This window comes from Mytilus californianus, unplaced genomic scaffold (assembly GCF_021869535.1).
Source record: "Mytilus californianus isolate M0D057914Y unplaced genomic scaffold, xbMytCali1.0.p SCAF_10, whole genome shotgun sequence".
In the NCBI taxonomy this organism is placed as follows: domain Eukaryota; kingdom Metazoa; phylum Mollusca; class Bivalvia; order Mytilida; family Mytilidae; genus Mytilus; species Mytilus californianus.
In genome coordinates this window covers 62,419,025-62,436,473 of record NW_026262582.1, presented here as the reverse complement: position 1 = coordinate 62,436,473, position 17,449 = coordinate 62,419,025, and the positions used below count along the sequence as shown (strand labels likewise).

The 17,449-nt window shown below is 32.9% G+C and overlaps 1 protein-coding gene across 1 annotated transcript; it reads left to right on the top strand.

Annotated features, from left to right (window-relative positions):
• The first annotated feature begins 3,590 nt into the window (after positions 1 to 3,590).
• LOC127718356 (ras-related protein Rab-5C-like) lies at positions 3,591 to 16,874 on the top strand. Its single transcript, XM_052224349.1, has 6 exons — positions 3,591 to 3,747; positions 7,055 to 7,264; positions 8,221 to 8,372; positions 11,352 to 11,474; positions 12,217 to 12,310; positions 13,379 to 16,874. Exons 2-6 carry the CDS (start codon positions 7,102 to 7,104, stop codon positions 13,492 to 13,494), a joined length of 648 nt encoding a protein of 215 aa, XP_052080309.1. The 5' UTR covers positions 3,591 to 3,747; positions 7,055 to 7,101; the 3' UTR covers positions 13,495 to 16,874.
• Positions 16,875 to 17,449: the final 575 nt, after the last annotated feature.

Sequence of the window (17,449 nt, the reverse complement as noted above, 5' to 3'; positions counted from 1 at the left end):
ATAGTCATTCATCACATTATTGCGTTCGTGTGAAGAGACCAACATTTTACATCTACGGGTCCAACATGCTACGATTTTACTCAGTTTGACAAGGAAACAGAAAAAGAAAGATAAACAGACTGAGATAAAATGTTGTATTTCATAGCACAGATTATGAGGACTGGAGGGTGAGGATGGTTCCAAACTTCTCTACCCTTTGCACACGTATTCCTCATCATTAACTTAAAGAAGAGTACAAGAATTGGTCCATGTTAGTTTTTGAAAATTGACCAACGAAGATACAAATATCTTGTTTTGGGAACGGACAAATTTTACTTTGTAAAAAAAACTCTGATTCCAACAAGAGGTTCTAGATGTGAAACTGGTATATTGCTTCATTTTCTTTTTATTGACAACATATTTGTAACGTTTTGTGGACTTTTTTCAACACAGTCGGCATTCTAATTTGAACCAACTGTGCTCCTCTTCTCACATGCATGTTCCTTTATTGATTCATAAGAGGCAGACATGAGGGTCTGGTGGGGGATCTTTATTTCTTTATTCTTTAATTGTCTAGACAATTTTTCTGTATATATAATATTCATTTTGCCCCTTATTCTTTACTCTTTATATTTCAGCACCCCTTTGTTCTGTAGTGTTTATGATTTCGGCTTATTTTTCTCTTTTCTTTATTTTTTCAGCCATATAGTCTGGACTTTTTGGCAATTATTATCTATTCTTTAAACCCCATCCAGAACCGCAGACATCCTGGTTCATCCTGTTAGGCGCGATCGATCCGTAACATAAACATTATAATATCGCTGAACTGTACAAAAAACAGGAGATCATGGCCTGTCTTAATTCAAATACCGCGAATTATTGTGTTTGTATGATTACACAGTTTAATTGAAATGTATTGGTTTAAAGTGCATTTGAACATTCAATTAGTTTTTTATAGACTAATTTGTTGTGTGATTGTGTAGTCCATCAAAGCCACCCCCTCCACACATACTGAAAGAAAAAGTAAGAAAGAAAGAAAAATTCAGCATTAAACATTTGAAAATGTAAATAAGTACTATACTGATGTTGAAACGCATGAAAACGTATTTTTGTCAATTTATTTAATTTTATATCAAAAAGGTACTGAACGTCATAAATGACCCCAGCGGTGAACTGTGATGTTAATAGAAATATGCTAAGCGAGATGTACGTATTTAATTAAGACCTGTCCGGTCAGACTCATACAGTGTCAATGCCACATATTGTGACTGTGCTCGGCATCATGCGAGGACAGCAAATTAAAAAAATCTTATCGTTTTCATGTGCCATGTTGTATCAAATTCGAACTTTGGCGATTGCATTTTCTGTCCTGTATCATTTTAAAAAAAAATGTTTATCATAGGTTTGAAAGCATAATCGGTGCATGTTGATAAATCCAAATTGCGTTCCACGATTAATAAAAAGAAATAAGACTATTAAAGATAACTTTAGAATAAATCAAAATAACAACCACAGTCATATTGTCACTCATGAATCACCGTCCTCAAAGTTACAACAAGGTTTTTTAAATTGTAAAATTATGAAAAAAACATTTAGAGTCGCAAAATATTTTTTTCTTTTCAATGTGCTAGTTGTTAGTAAATATTTGGACAACCTATATGTTACGCAACATGACCTAAAATACGCTCAAACAGGAGAAATCGAATGCAAGCTTCAAATTTTAAGGAAACCCAAATGCATTGCGCGATGCTATCATGCTGAGTACAGTCCCCATATCTGGCATGGATAACGGTGTGTAGGGAGAGTTGCACTCTTTTTGTACGTTAATCCATTTAAAAAATGGTCTTAAAATGCCAGATTTTTTCAATTTCAACTTTCTTTTAGCTATATCACCATATATCATTCTCTTCCATGAAAGGAACCGGATTCAAAATTTGAATATACATGGTTCCGCGCGAAAACTTTACACAGTGTCGGGAAACTCAGAAAGTTCTCTCTTGGCTATCTTAATTAAAAACCCTTGGCAATATTTTACGAATAAAACTATGAGGTACATCTTGGTGGTGCCTAGTACCTATCAGAGCACGCCTGAAGATCAAGCCAGCTCTGAATCCCTCAATTGCATGTGTTGGCCGACGATATTGATGTTGGTAGATATATAGTACCCAAATTGCACCGAGTATAATTTGCATCAATTTTGCAAAAAAGCGGCAGAGGAAATCTAATCCGACTCTTACGGTAAGGGGGGGGGGGGGGTCTAAAATAAGATCCATTGATACAAAATGTAGTTTATATCATGTCTTTTTCAACATGTTCGAACATATAATGAAAAGTATGGGTCACGGGACTTTTTTTCAATTAAGCTACAGGTTGTGCAAAATTGTCAGATTTGATGTAGAAGTTATACATGGAAAACCCAATTTTGTGCGATAGAAAAAAAACAACGATATAATTTAAGATAAAATATGAGAAGAATGCTCTAATTATCACGGTACTTTAACATGTTTAAGAAAATAAATAGAAAAATTTGGGTCACGGGACTCGTTGTCTTGCTACAAAACAAAATAGTATTAAGTTAGTTCATAACACATTCCTTTATAAAAGTTACATTAGCTGGACTATCTACCCTTATATGGCAAAGTTGGGGGGAAATGATTATGAATCAAACAAAATATTTTCTGTATTTGTAAAATAAGTGGAAAAATGTGATAAAACGCATAATTTTCTTCATTAAGGGATTCGAATTTCTATAATTTGAAATTATGCATGTCTTTCGATATAGATAAATATATTTAAATACACAAAATGGATCAAAACGGTCACTTTACATTATAGACGTATTTACACTTGTATGCAAATTTGTCCGCCATTACGTAAAATCACACAGGTTCCCGTAAACATTGACATCATAATTCAAAAATTTGACGTCACAATTAAAAAGTGATTGTTGCCTGACGTCAAAAGGTGATTCGGATTAGATCTAAGGTCATTCGGAGGCAAAATATAGCTAAATACCAAAAGTGTAAATACGCGTTTATTCAGTTAAAAAAAAAGTCAAATCCATTGTTCTATGATTTTGTATGGATTCAAAATTGAATTTGTGGAACTGTTTTGAAAATAAGAATACCTCTACAAAAAAACACAGAATGGAAGAACCAGTTCTTAAAGTGTCTATTTCATAAATAAATGTCAGTGAAAAAAATGTTAAAATATGTGCAATTTGGGAAACCTCACGTTACAGTAAACACGTTTAGGCTATAAAATGCAATATTTAGCAATATATCAAAATTTAAGGTGAATGGTTTATATATAAAGCACTTGGTGAGCCTCGTGTTTTAAATTTGAAACAGAAACAATGCAGCTAGGTAAAATATAGCAGAAGAAAACACGATTTCCTGTATGATGTCATAAATGTGGGGTTTAAATTTGATAAATCAAGGTGTCCGTCATATGATGATATCACTACGCAAAATGAAACCTTTAATGCAGTGATATCACGATGGTTAGAAACAAAACTCTGTTATTTAAGTAATGAGAGAATTTTAGAAATCAAAAATATGAATCGACTTTAAACATTTTATATCATTTTTTATTATCTTGAAAACGATTCCAGTTTATTCGGACCATTATCCGGAAAGAAGTGATTCGGCTACATCTCAAAGGAGGGTGTATCTACGTAGAAAGGGGGCATTACGTGAATTAATTAGACATTTTCGCCATCTGTACATTGACAGTCAAAGCCCTTATAGCTGATTTATTTTATATTTGGTAAGAAAATGTCAAAGATGGTCCACAGTTAACAGCAGAAGCCCACAAATCATGACATTATCTAATGCAAAATCGATAAATGTCAGTGCCAAAAATAACCTGTCTTCCGTGTTTACATTTTTTGATCATGTGTTTTAGCCTCCAAAATATATCAAGCTTACACCCGAGACTGTTCAAAATGATTAACTATACATAGACATGACATTAACTGCGGTTAACACAGTTGCTGGCAACGGCAACAAGCAATTTTATTTATGTAGCATCACAACTGTAGAGACAAAATCTTTGCAGTAAATTGTCCAGTTTGAAAGAACAATTATCATCCTAACAGTGAAAATAGTTGATGCTTATCAAATTGTCATTTGACATGAATCGCAATAGTTCTGACCCATATCCCAGTTGTTCTTTCGCTGCAATGTTGTCTGATAAGCATGAGTAATTTTGGAATATTAACAACATTTTTCTACTGATGAAATTTGTCATGATGTTGTTAATATCGTATGTCCATCTCCACATTTACAGTGAATCATAAACATTCCCCTTAAATTTTCACAATTAATTTGAATATGCAAAAGTGACTATCATAATATGACATCAATAGGTTAAGAGTCACTAATCTAAGGTCGACTTTTCAAATATGTACATTTCCAATGTCACAATTCTTATATTATTATGTCACCAGTGGAGGATCCAGAACTTTTCATAAAGGGGGGGGCGCGCTGATTCCCTATATAATCAACCAAATTTTTCCCACAAAAGGGGGACCTCTGGATCTACCTATGGTCACAGTCATGACAGTCATTTACAGTAAGAACTTTGAAGTGCTTGCTGATTTTTAAGAATTTTGTGTCTACTGTTTGTCAACAAAGAGTTCTGACTGTATTTAAAATAAGGAGATGTGGTATGAACTCCAATGAGTCATGATAAGGATATTTTGACAAATCACAATAAAGGTTTTAACCAATATGACGCTAACAGTAGCCGAAAATGACTGTTTGACGCCTGACGGTAAAGGGCATTCCTACAGTCCTGTATCCACTGGAGACCAAATGTCATAAATGTGAGCAACTATAGGGGTCTGTATGGCATTTAACATGAAGAAAAAACTCGTACTGTATAGCAAGCTATAAACAGTATGGGGAATTACTTATATGAGTGATTTCTTAAATCATTGATTCAAGTATCATTTTGTCCAGAAATGTTGGAAGTAAGAGTCGTCTTTCTTTAATAATTACCTATTTAAGTAGTACAAATAAATCACTAGTCTTAGTGATTTAATTTTATTGTAGCTTTTAATATATTGACCCAGGGACTAATTATGTTGCTAAAATTATCAGAACCAATTCAACATCTGTGTTTATAGGATGACCAGTCAAGTCAGCATAATCTGAAACCTTGAATTTTACAGGAAAAATACTCCCACTGCTGGGGAAAATCTGTTAAGAAAGTATTAGTTCATTATGTAAAGCCTTCATTTATATAGCATTTTTTAAACAAATATGGAATTTACAGATGAGTAATTGCATCAAAGGCATAAACCTTACTGCTTAAAAGAATCAAAAGGTTCATTTTATTCAATTTTACTAATAATTAAATATAATCTAACCCTGTATGTTTTAAATTTTGGTAAATCTACAAAATCACAGAATTTCTAATTTGCTACTTAAAATAAATGAGTGATTTATAAATCACTTATTACAGTTATTCCCCTGACTGATAAAAGGCCCTGAAATGACAAAATATAAAACAATACAAAAGAGAAAGCCAATACATGTATGTCTGATTTATGAACAAAACAAATATGATATACAGCAACAAAGGACAACCACTGCATTACAGGCTCCTGACTTGGGACTGGCACATATAGAATTTGGCTGATTAATTATAAACATGCGCCAAACTCAGCCTGGGCCAGAGGTACAACACAAGAACAAACTACTGTACCAAACAATAAACAAAAACAAATGTGATAAAGAGCAAAAAACAGCAACCACTCAATTAGGCAGCTACTATTTGATTTTTATGGGGGGGGGGGCTAGGATGAAATTTGAAAAAAATAGGCAGGACAGGAGTTCTGAGTAAAAAAAAAAAGGCAGGATGACAATTTATGTAAAAAAAAGTCAAGATAAACTAAAAAAGAAGGCAGGCCCGAATAGAGTGAAAAATAAAAATGCAGGACAGAGATTACAACCAAAAAAAAAGGCAGGACAAAATTTTTCATCCTACCCCCCCCCCCCACCCCATAAAAATCAAATGGCAGCTCCCTTACTATGTAACCTGGGTCAGTGATGTTACAGCACAGCATATAAACTAACTATAAATATCCATCGTTACAAGTTTGTTTATGCTGTGACTTTTAACTTATGAATTTGACAGTTCAAAGAAAGGATCCCAACTTTCAAGTCATTTTACAGAAAGACCGAATTTTGTATAAAAAAATCAAGATCCTTGCCTTATTCATTGATTGTTTATTGCCTGTGGCTGTGAAAGTTTGGACCACAAAAATCAACTGATATTTTCAAAACATTGTACTCTGTTAATACAGTCTTCATGATAACGTTTTGAATCCACAGGCCCAACACACTCAATTTTACGACAAATAGTTGGCCTTTAGAGAAGATATTTACAGGCCCCAAAGCAATTTTACAAGCCTGGGCTGTTGGGCTTGTGGTTAAGTGTGAAGACTAGTCTGTTATTAGTAAACACATGAGAATGGAATTGGTGACCTTTGTGAAGGATACAATAAAATGATCCACAGTGAGATGTGAGACATAGATCAACATGTGTCAACACCTGTCTTCCAGGCCACAAAAATACAAAATGTAGCTGTAGTGAAATCAGTATATGTATAATAAAATATTAGTAATTTCAACATTAGAGCAATTGTCCTTTCTCTTTACCATGTTTACCAAGTTTTACCAACAACAAATGTAAATACTGAAAAAAAAATATAAGCAAGAGAAGGTTTTGGCCCACACTCACAGCGTTTCAATTCAACACAAATTATATTTGCTACATTGTATCAATGTTATGCAAACAATCTCGGGTGAGCAATACAGGCTCTTTGAGAGCCTTTAGTCATTGTTAGTTGTACAAATTGCAATATTTTGTTTTGTCCAGTGAAAATATTTTGTGACTGGACCAATCTAAAGTAAAGAGTAAAATCAGAAAGTTTTGATTCTAAAATTGCATCCATGAAAATCCATTAAGGCTAAATATTTGTCTGACCAAATATCCAGTACAAGTTTAAGACCTTTTGAATTAACTGTCATTGAAATTTTGTTCATTGTTTTATAATTTTCTTCAGGTGTTACTTACAACGATTACAAGACATACAGAGGGAACAGCCATAGTATGGCAAGCCGTTCTGGTGCCCAAAGACCAAATGGGCAAGCACAAGGCAAAATATGTCAGTTTAAACTAGTACTTCTAGGAGAATCTGCCGTAGGCAAGTCTAGCTTGGTTCTACGATTTGTAAAAGGACAATTCCATGAATACCAGGAAAGTACAATTGGAGGTAGGTAGCACCGTGTGTATTTTGATGTACACTGCAGTTAAAGACTTAGATTTTGTCACTTCCAGCTGTCTGACAGAGCAGAGTTCTCAAAAACTTTTTTCCCCTGGTGGCCCTTTAAGAAAATCTGCTTGTCCTGGCTATCATTTCTGTTGCTAAATACGAAAATAGTGTCGTCCTTTGCAAAATTTTGTTGGTCAAAACCTTTGGACCACTGATTTTTGAGAACTCTGGGCATTTAAATTGAACCCAAGATTTTGATATACACACCAATGTATAAATGATAAGTAAGATTTCTTAATCATAAACATTTAACAAACCTACCTGAATTTTTTATTTAAATATGCGACAGAATTGGTAAAAAACATTTTATGTATTGTCACTTTGTACATTGACAGATTAAATGAATATGCTGTTCTGAAAGCGAATTTTTGTCATTATATAAATAACACATAGCTGAGAGTGTGATAGAGCAGATTGTTACCCCGAGAAAACATTGTCAACTGAGGCGAAGCCAAGGTTGACAATGTCTTTTTGAGGGGTAACAATCTGATCTATCACCCTCTCAGATATGTGTTATTTAATTTATTATACTGAATGCTCTGTTATTACTGTCTATTAAATTTCAAATTCAAAGTAGTAAACTATGACGTACATAACAACCATCCGTATTTAATAAAGCGCACACTTGATCAAGCGTCTCCGTGAAGGGTAATAGAGTATTTACCATAGGATAGAGTAAATTGTCTCCCTCGTATTAACCAATCAAAATCTGGCATTTTGACATGAAGTAAATAATATAGATTAAAACACACTTATATTACACATTCTTCTGTCACCATACATGTGTAAACTCTATTCTGTGAGAATGGCAAACAATTGTCAGTGATCTAATGATAGCCTACAGTGTTTGACTTTTTGGATTCAACTTTTATATTTTATTGTTCTTTTCTTTTCAGCTGCATTTTTAACACAGACAGTCTGTTTAGATGACACCACAGTAAAGTTCGAAATCTGGGACACAGCTGGGCAGGAGAGATATCACAGTTTGGCACCAATGTACTACAGAGGCGCACAGGCCGCCATTGTTGTTTATGACATCACTAATCAAGTATATAATGTTAATTATAATTCACAGGAAACTTCAAATAACTTCTTTAAACTGGTTGAAGTAGGTTCCTAACACTTGAAATCTCAAGTGAAACAAGAAGTAATAAATAGACATTTGCATTTTGTTTGACATCTGTTCTTCATACTTTATGAAATTACTATTCTTTGAAAAAGGTCATAATTGCAGATTCAGTATGCATGACCTTATATAAGTGTACATTGAGTGGATATAAGAACTTTTAAACTGATTGATATAAAATTTTTACACATGTCCATAGATGCCAACCATTACTGTTTTCCCGTAATTGTTACGAATTTTGGACCAAAATTACGGTGTTACGATTAACAGTCTATTTGTTACGGATTTACGTTCATTACCTGTCCAGAATAGTTCTCCGTTTATAAATGATTTTTGATTAGAATCATGTAACATTTAGCTCGAATGGTTTGGACTGTTATTTTCCTTTGAGCTTCTTGGGACTATCCCTAAGGGTGACTGGGGAATAGATATATGGTCGGCACTGGTCTTCATCCGATCGTCAGTAGAACCCTCACAAAAGTGGGGCGTCCGTTTTGCTGTGCGGGATTTATCTAGTAAGCAGCCACGTCCAGTCAGAATGAGGACGTTAAATCTGATGCCTCGTGTAGAGAGTGCCACGCTCTTAACACGTTAAGAACCCTTGCAACAACTCCTTGAGGGGTCCGTATGTGTCCTGTTGCAATGCTTAATTTCTGTCCATATCCAATATACCCTCATTTTCCCATGGTACAAATTTTCCCTGACCTTCATCCCGGGCGGCCTCTCTTGTAAGACCTACCTATATAATTTATTGTTAACTTCTTCTCGTCCTGAACATGCATGAAATATTTGCCACTGGACGTTTAGCAATCGACAACCAATCGGGATTACCAGTACAAAACGACCTATATATTTCTTGTTTAATTTTGAATAATTAATGAACGAAACCAGTCATTGTTTTCAATTTTGCAATGTCTGATGGAACAATTTAAATTTCAATACATAGAAAGAAAACTAGAAATCCGGACCATTATGCCTTTTGCATATAATTATGAAAAAGATTTTCATTTGACGCGATGGTCAGTATTCCTCATTTGATGCGACGGTCAGTATTCCTCATTTGATCATCAACTTTGAATCGTAGTTCTGTTAAATAAAGGAAACCATTTTGTCACTGAGAGTCATCCAAAAGTGTGACTGAGGAATAGAAATATGGTCACTACAGGTTCTCTTCCATTAGGCAGTAATACTCTTGCCAAAGTGTGGCGTCCGTTTTGCTGTGGTGGATGTACAAGTACGCAGCCATGTCTGGTCGGAATGGGGACGTTAATTCATATTCCTCTTGAAGAAAGAGTGCTACACACTCTGTATCTTAAGAACCGTTGAAACAACTCTTTTTGAGATCCGTAGGTGGCCTGTTGCAATGCTAAATTTCTGTCCCATATCCCATACACCCTCATTTTCCAGTGGCAATGTAAATTTTCCCGACTCTCATCCCCGGCGACCTCTATTAATTAAAGGACCTACCTTTTGTTTTTGTTAGTAAAGTGTTCTTTTCCTGAACATGCATGAAATATTTGCCATTGGACGTTAAGCAACCAATAACCAATCAATCATATCACTGTGTGCACTGTTGATTATGAAATGTTACGTAAATATTACTGAAAAAAGACACTAATTACGGAAATTTTAATGTCTTTTTACTGATTGCACTCAAAGGGGTTGGCATCTTTGCATGTCGATACAAATCAGTGACAGGTTCACCTTGTTCCTAATTAAATCCGTTCAGGTTACAATTATGGGATCATCATGTTTTCAATCATAATTTCATGAACGGTTTTAAACAGTGCGTGGTTTAAAAGTTACAAAGTAGAAACGTATTTATAAAAATAAACTTCTCATAGACTAAATCATCACTTTACAATATCAAGTCACATGACTGACCCACATGACTGGCGATCACCTGATACATAAGAAAAAAATGGTGGTTTATCTTTTCAAAACGAGCGTGGTTTATTCAATTTTCATACACTTTTCTTCTACTCTCCATGATGAACACATACAAAAACAGTAAGTTATGACAACAAGGAACACAGAGGCTAATTTAACCGACAACAAAAGCTTTATTGTGTCTTTATTAAGACATGGCAAATTTCCAGATTGCAAACAGATGGACAAATTTACACGATAAACGTAACTACAGAGATATAAAATGTTTTTTATTTGAATAAAACATGGCAAATCAAGAACAATAAGATACATATTACAAATATAACATATAAAACATAAAAACAATCAAGGTTTTAGCAAAAATATTCCGTACTCTTCACTTCTCCTGGAAATTTCTTTGTTGGAGTTTGGACCTGAAAAAAGACTAAGAAAATGTCTGTAGGCATGTATAACGCGCACCCCTCTTACAAGAAACATGACCCAGGGTATAAATGTGCGCACTATACATACCAAAAGACGGTACAACATTTGTACAAGAGGGTATGAATGGGTATTCAGACTATTGGACCCATTGGCGAAAACTGGTTTGGTAGACATTTAAAAATTTTTTTTTAATAAATCTGCAATCAACAGTGTTGGGGAACATAGAAAATCAGTGCTGATTAAAGATTTTTGCAGGAGTAATGTGTTTTGGAAATGTAAATTCTAAGGAAAATTGCATTGTTTGTGCCCTCAAGTCTACATTTCTTGTATTAAGTTGTAAGATATTTATGAAATTTATGCCAACGGTTTATGATAGTAATTTCTTGGACAAGTTAGAAAATCAATCAAATAAATAGTTGTAAGAGGAAATATTCCCTTTGAAATATTATTTTATTGAAAATTGCATTGTTAGCACCCTCATGGCAACATTTCTTCACAAACCTCCAGAGGTCCCTCTACAGTCTTGGACTACTAGTAAAAAAAAAAAATAATCATAGTTAAAAAATCATGTACTATTTCTTTTTTAAGGACACATTTGGTCGGGCCAAGACATGGGTGAAAGAGTTACAGAGACAAGCTAGTCCCAATATTGTTATTGCTTTAGCAGGGAACAAGTCAGATCTGGCCAACAAAAGAATGGTAGAATTCGATGTGAGTACCCTCCTCTTTAATTCCACTGAAATCACTTTTATAGTTTGTATAAAATATTTATCTGTGAAAATGCCGTAATCATTGAGAATCTGAGGGCAGAGCAGCACAGTACAATAAAAAGCCCACTTTTGCATGGTTATCAATTTTATAAGGGATATATCCACATTATCAGTTGTAAGAAAGTGTCTTGTTTACACATAATTTTTCTATAAGTTATTATTTGTATTTTTTAAATAACTGTCTATTATTATTCATGCAATAGATGGAATTAAAAAAACTTCTGCCTTTTCAATTTCTGTTGTGAACAAGGCCCAAATATGTATGTGTGTGTTTTCTGCAACCTAAATAGAAAAAACAAGTAATACAAGAATTAAAATATCGAAACATGTTCAACTTGTGATCGACCAACACTGATACGTGCATTTGTGAATTAATGTGTTGTTCAGTCACTCCTTGAATATTTTTTCTTTATTTGAATTCTTTAATAAGTTCTATAAATAATAATAGCAAGTATACATCCAGTTCATTTCTAATTAATTGGGTAAACATCAATGAGACAGCAATCCAACAACAAAAAATACTTAATGGCATCTAGAGGGCAACAAAGTCTTCAACAATAGATAAGCGTCTATGAAATATGTCAAGCTCTTAATATGTGGCAGTTCATATCTTAAGATATTGTGTGAAACACTGGTTTCATGTAAGAGAATTGTTTTTTGTTAATAGTATTTTTGTTTTTTAGGAAGCACAAGCGTATGCTGAAGAAAACAGTTTATTATTTATGGAAACATCAGCTAAGACAGCCATGAATGTAAATGATATATTTTTGGCAATAGGTAAGAAGAAGCTGTAGGGTTTATAAATGGTCGATACTCAGTAAATCCAATAAAAGCATTTTCTATTACATCTTATTCTCAGACAAGTGATGCCAACAATCTATAAACATTCGTTGATCTTCAGTTCAAAAGGTTTATTGATCCAAAGTCATTAAACTTGGTATTTGCTGCTTTTCAGAAAAAAACCACTGAATTTAGGAGTAAAAACTAAGACTTAGTGGTAGGTCAGTGATATTTGGTATGCAGTTGTATAAGCACTGGCATATCTCATTTCCGTTGCGATTATTTGGCCCCGCCTCCACAGTCATGGTCTAGTGACTTTGAAACTTTTGCTTAGTTTAGAAAAGTTTGTGATTAGATTAATTTAAGATTAACCCCTAATGTTAAATCAATGATATTTGGTATGCAGATGAATTGGTATTTGCATATCTCATTGCCATTGCGATTATTTGGCCCCGCCTCCACAGTGATGGTCTATTGACTTTGTTTACATGTTAAAGTTTGTGATTAGATCAGTTTAAGATGAACCCCTAATGTTAAGTCAATGGTATTTGGTATGCAGATGTATTGGTATTTGTAAGTCTTATTTCTATGGAGATTATGTGGTCCAACCCCCTCATCATGGTTTGTTGACTTTGAAACTTTTACATAGTTTACAAATTAAATTTTGTGTTTAGGTTAGTTTAAAAGGAACCACTTATGGTAAATTAATGGTATTTGGTATGCAGTTTTATAAGCACTGGCATTTCTCATTTCCATTGAGGGTATTTGGCTCTGCACTTTCAGTCATGGTTCATTGACTTTGAATGATTTGCATAGTTTACATGTTTAAATATTGCCATTTTAATTTCATCATTTGCATTAATAATATACTATAAAAATTACAAAATGCAAGACATATCTCTGTGTCAACAGTTCAAATTAAGCAGCTGACCTTTTGATCTTTTAAGGATTTTTGAAGCATATTTTTTATTGGTAATAGAGCAATATTAATTATCATGTTGATTACAAATCTTGATTTCAATTTCTGTTAAAAATTTAAAAAGACGATCATTTTTTTTATTGTAGCAAAGAAATTACCTAAAAACGAGGCCGGTGGAGCAGGTCAACAGCGAGTTGGTGGAAATATAAACTTAAATGGAACACATGATCGGTCAGAAGAAGGCGGCGGATGCTGCAAGTAACAAGAACAATGATTGGTTGTTTTTAGAAAATGTGATTCGTACATGTTAAAGTTCACTCATTTTTATTTTTCGAGCATAGACCTAAATGTGGACACCAAAATGGAGTGGGCAAAGCTAGACATTTTAGGAATTACTGGATCATTCTAGAACCATCTGGATTATAAATACTGGTTTTATCTGGATCTTGAGTGAATTTCCTATCTGGGAATAATTCATTTATTTATATGTTACATTTTATATCTGTATACATTTTAAAGGTTCATTGTTTTTGTTTAAACACTATCTAAAATAATAGTGGCAAGATGTTTTGCTATCCCATGATTCAATTCTGTATGTCTACATGTCCTGCATTCAGCCTCAGAAACTGTCTGTGTATGCATGTTATTTATATAAACAGAAAGACAACAGTTTCAAATGTTACAAATTAAATTTTATTTCTTTTGATTGGTTAAAATTGCATGGTGAAATAATCGCCATTTGATATGTCTACCGTAAAATATCAAGATCAAGATTATATTGGACGTGTCACTGTACTATATCAAGATCAAGATTATATGGCTACAGATTACATGCATTTACTTCAACATAACATTTAATTAAAATGGTCTATGTGACAGAGCAGAAATGTCAGAATCTGATAAAGATTGATCTTTGTCAAATTTACACAGGTGGTAAGAAGCAGTTTGTATATCTGCCTAAAGTGTTCGATGACCAGACAATAAACGCTTCAACTATAAAATAATTAGTGATTGATTTATTTAGTGAAAAATGAATGTAAATTTCCTCATATTTATAAATATTATCCATTAATTCCCCTGTACATTAACAAATTGAAATTATAAAAAGCTGTCAGAATTTTAATTTCTAAAATCTTATTTGTTACACTGAGTTCAAACTTTTATGAAAAAGTTAGGTCAAAACATGCAAATTATATACTTTGAGTCTTTAATAAGAGAAGAAATAGAACTGCAGACAAGATAATTTTGCATTGAAATACAAATTGCTTAAATCTTTTTGTTTATGAAAGAACCTTTACAGGAGTAGTACAAAATTTGTGAAAAATATAAATGAAATGCCAAAATCATTTTTATTTCTTATTCTTAGCATAAACTTATAGCTATAGTCCAGGTCAAGAATCATAATTGATAAACCTACATCCATTGTTACAGATTTAATGGTCGTGGGAATAATTGGCCATCTTGTCTTTGTAAAGTCGTATCGTGTGATTTTATAGAGATAAATGGGAAGGGTAGGATGGGGCCAATGTAGTTCAGCCAACATTAAATACACTCCAATGTGCAAGTAGGTGGTAGAGCATTTTTATTTAGTATTTATTACAGCCACTGGTTATCGATTGTACTTTATTTCTGAAGAAAATCACAAATTTCTATTGTTATTTACTTCTGTTTAATTTACCTTATACACTAAAATTTGAATTTCATGTGTAGATCTTTTTCTTCTTTAAATGACTGATTTACAATATTTGTAAAACGTTTAGATGATTGTTAGTGGTTCTTTTTTAACTTTTTTTTCGTTTAGAGGGCAAATGGAAATAATGTACACAACCAAGGCACTTCTTTTAAAATCTTTACACAATTGGTGTGTATTATACTCCAGAAAAATGTCATAATTGCAGAATGCTCCACAAAATAACCATATTTATAGTAAAGAAAAATGTACTAATGAAAATTCCTGTCTGATTTGTTGAAAATGAAAACAATTTATCAATGTAAACATGTAAAAAGAAATTGTGTATGACACGTGTACATAATCTTTAACTTTTTTGTACAGCAAGAGTTGTGTCCCTTAGTAAAACACACAGCAAACTAATCAGGATCTTTCAAGTGCTTGAAGGGTGTTATTGTTTTCTTGTCCAGTTTTCCTATAGCAATAAGCTATTTAATTTCTGTAAATGGATAAAATAGATCTTGAATAAAATTTTGAATTCATCTTTAAATGCATTTATTCTGTTTTCAACAGTTATTAATATTGATTCTTATTTTAGTAAAACAAGAATTGCCTTGTTAAATTATAAGCCCTTTTTTGCACTTTATAGAATTTTTGTCTTTACCACAAATAAAGCATTTGGATGATCCAGACTACATACATGGGTGGTAACTTGTCATTATAACAAAATCTGACAACTTCTGCTGTACAGGTAAAGAGAAACCTTTTAGAATTAATATATTATTGTTTTTGTCCATTTTGAACAAAGTGTAAATGATAAGAAAATGGTTGCTTGGATGACGTGTGTAAAGTGAGGAATAAAAAAGTTTTTTTAGTGATTAATGCAAGATGTTTAAGTAGATTGATCTGTTACCTTGTAGATAATTTTTCCATTGAATTAAGATACTTTAAATTGCACAGGAAAAAAAGTAAATATGGGTTTTCAAATTCTCAAATGTGTTGTCCCTTCTTTTGTTTTATAAACTTAATAGGAAGTGTTTATTTGTGAAGTATTTGAAGTAACCAAATTATCTACATTTGTTGTATACATTTAATTACATTTGCTGTTTGTTATTTTCATCTTGCATTAAGAACATAAATATCTTTTTGTTTGTTTGTTGTCAATTATGTAAACAAAAATTGTGGTATGATGTTTTTGTGTAATTTTTTTCTATGGAAATCATACACATAAGAATGGTCTTTTCATTCTTATAAATAAATACTGTCTTCTTAAGTAGAAGGGACAATCTGAGACTGCTCTTTGCAGAGGATTATTATAACCCTTCAACAGCAGTTTATTTTTCATAATGGTACTGTTTGTTAATATGTTGTGCTTGTGAAGATTTGCAAAAATAAGCCATGTAAAAAATGATGTAAATTTTCTTTGAGTACCCTCTGGAGTTTGTTGGTGAATAACAAATAATTCTGCATGCTATTACACAGCAATCAGAATGTCATTGCATCCAGTTTTGTAAACAAAATCTTAAAAAGATGAATTGATAAGATATCAATAAGTTATATGTTACATGTAACATACACTACGACTCCGGTGGATAATGTCTTTTTCACCTGGCCACTGTGGACAGTCCACTTCTAACAGGTCAATTTAGCCATAGATTTCCTTAAAAAATATTTCATTCAAAACACAATTTTGTTCTTATATTAGTGTAAATTCCTATGATGAAGACAAAATGATAGCATTCCAAATCTTTACACAAGGGTCAAAGGACTTTTTTGGATGATTCCCCTCTTTGTGTTTACTCCACTGTGTTAGGTAGAAATGACATGATCCATTTGGGTTGTAGTGTATATGATTTCCATTAGAAGAGAATCAAGATAACAGATTTACCACAATGAATTAATTGCAATTTTTTTTTCTGTACAATTTCAACAATTGTGATATATGCCTGTGTAATAAAGAGACTATAGAAACATTATTAGTTTGTCTTTAAATATCAGTTGTGATAAATAAATGGGGAATGTGTCCATAGGACACAGATGATGCACCCACTTGCATATCATATTAAGTTATAAAGGGACATAACTGAGGCCATAAAAAAGAATATGTTTGTTTGCACTAACCCTACCTACCCAGAAAATAGCTGCCTACTCAAAATCTTTTATTGTCCTGATGGGAAAGGTTTTATTATCAGATAGGCATGAAAATTAAGAATATATGACACAATTCAATTTCTCTTTGCAGAAAAAAAAGAAAATGCCTACCTTCCCACTATCTTTACATCTGGGTAGGGTTTTGGCAAACCAAAATTTTTTCAAGTGTGGCCTGAAGAACGGTATAAGTTAGAGAACAGATAAGAAAAATGTTTCCATTTGTAAACAGGTATAACTCTAGAACAGTAAAAGAGACACCACCAACATCCAAGAAGGATAAGAGTAAAACTTAATGCTCCCTCCACTACAGTGGGGGCATAAAAATAAGTTTAAGCTTACTTAAAAGTTTTTAAGTTTGTCTTTAAAGATCAGTTGTTGTTATAAAAATATATTTGAA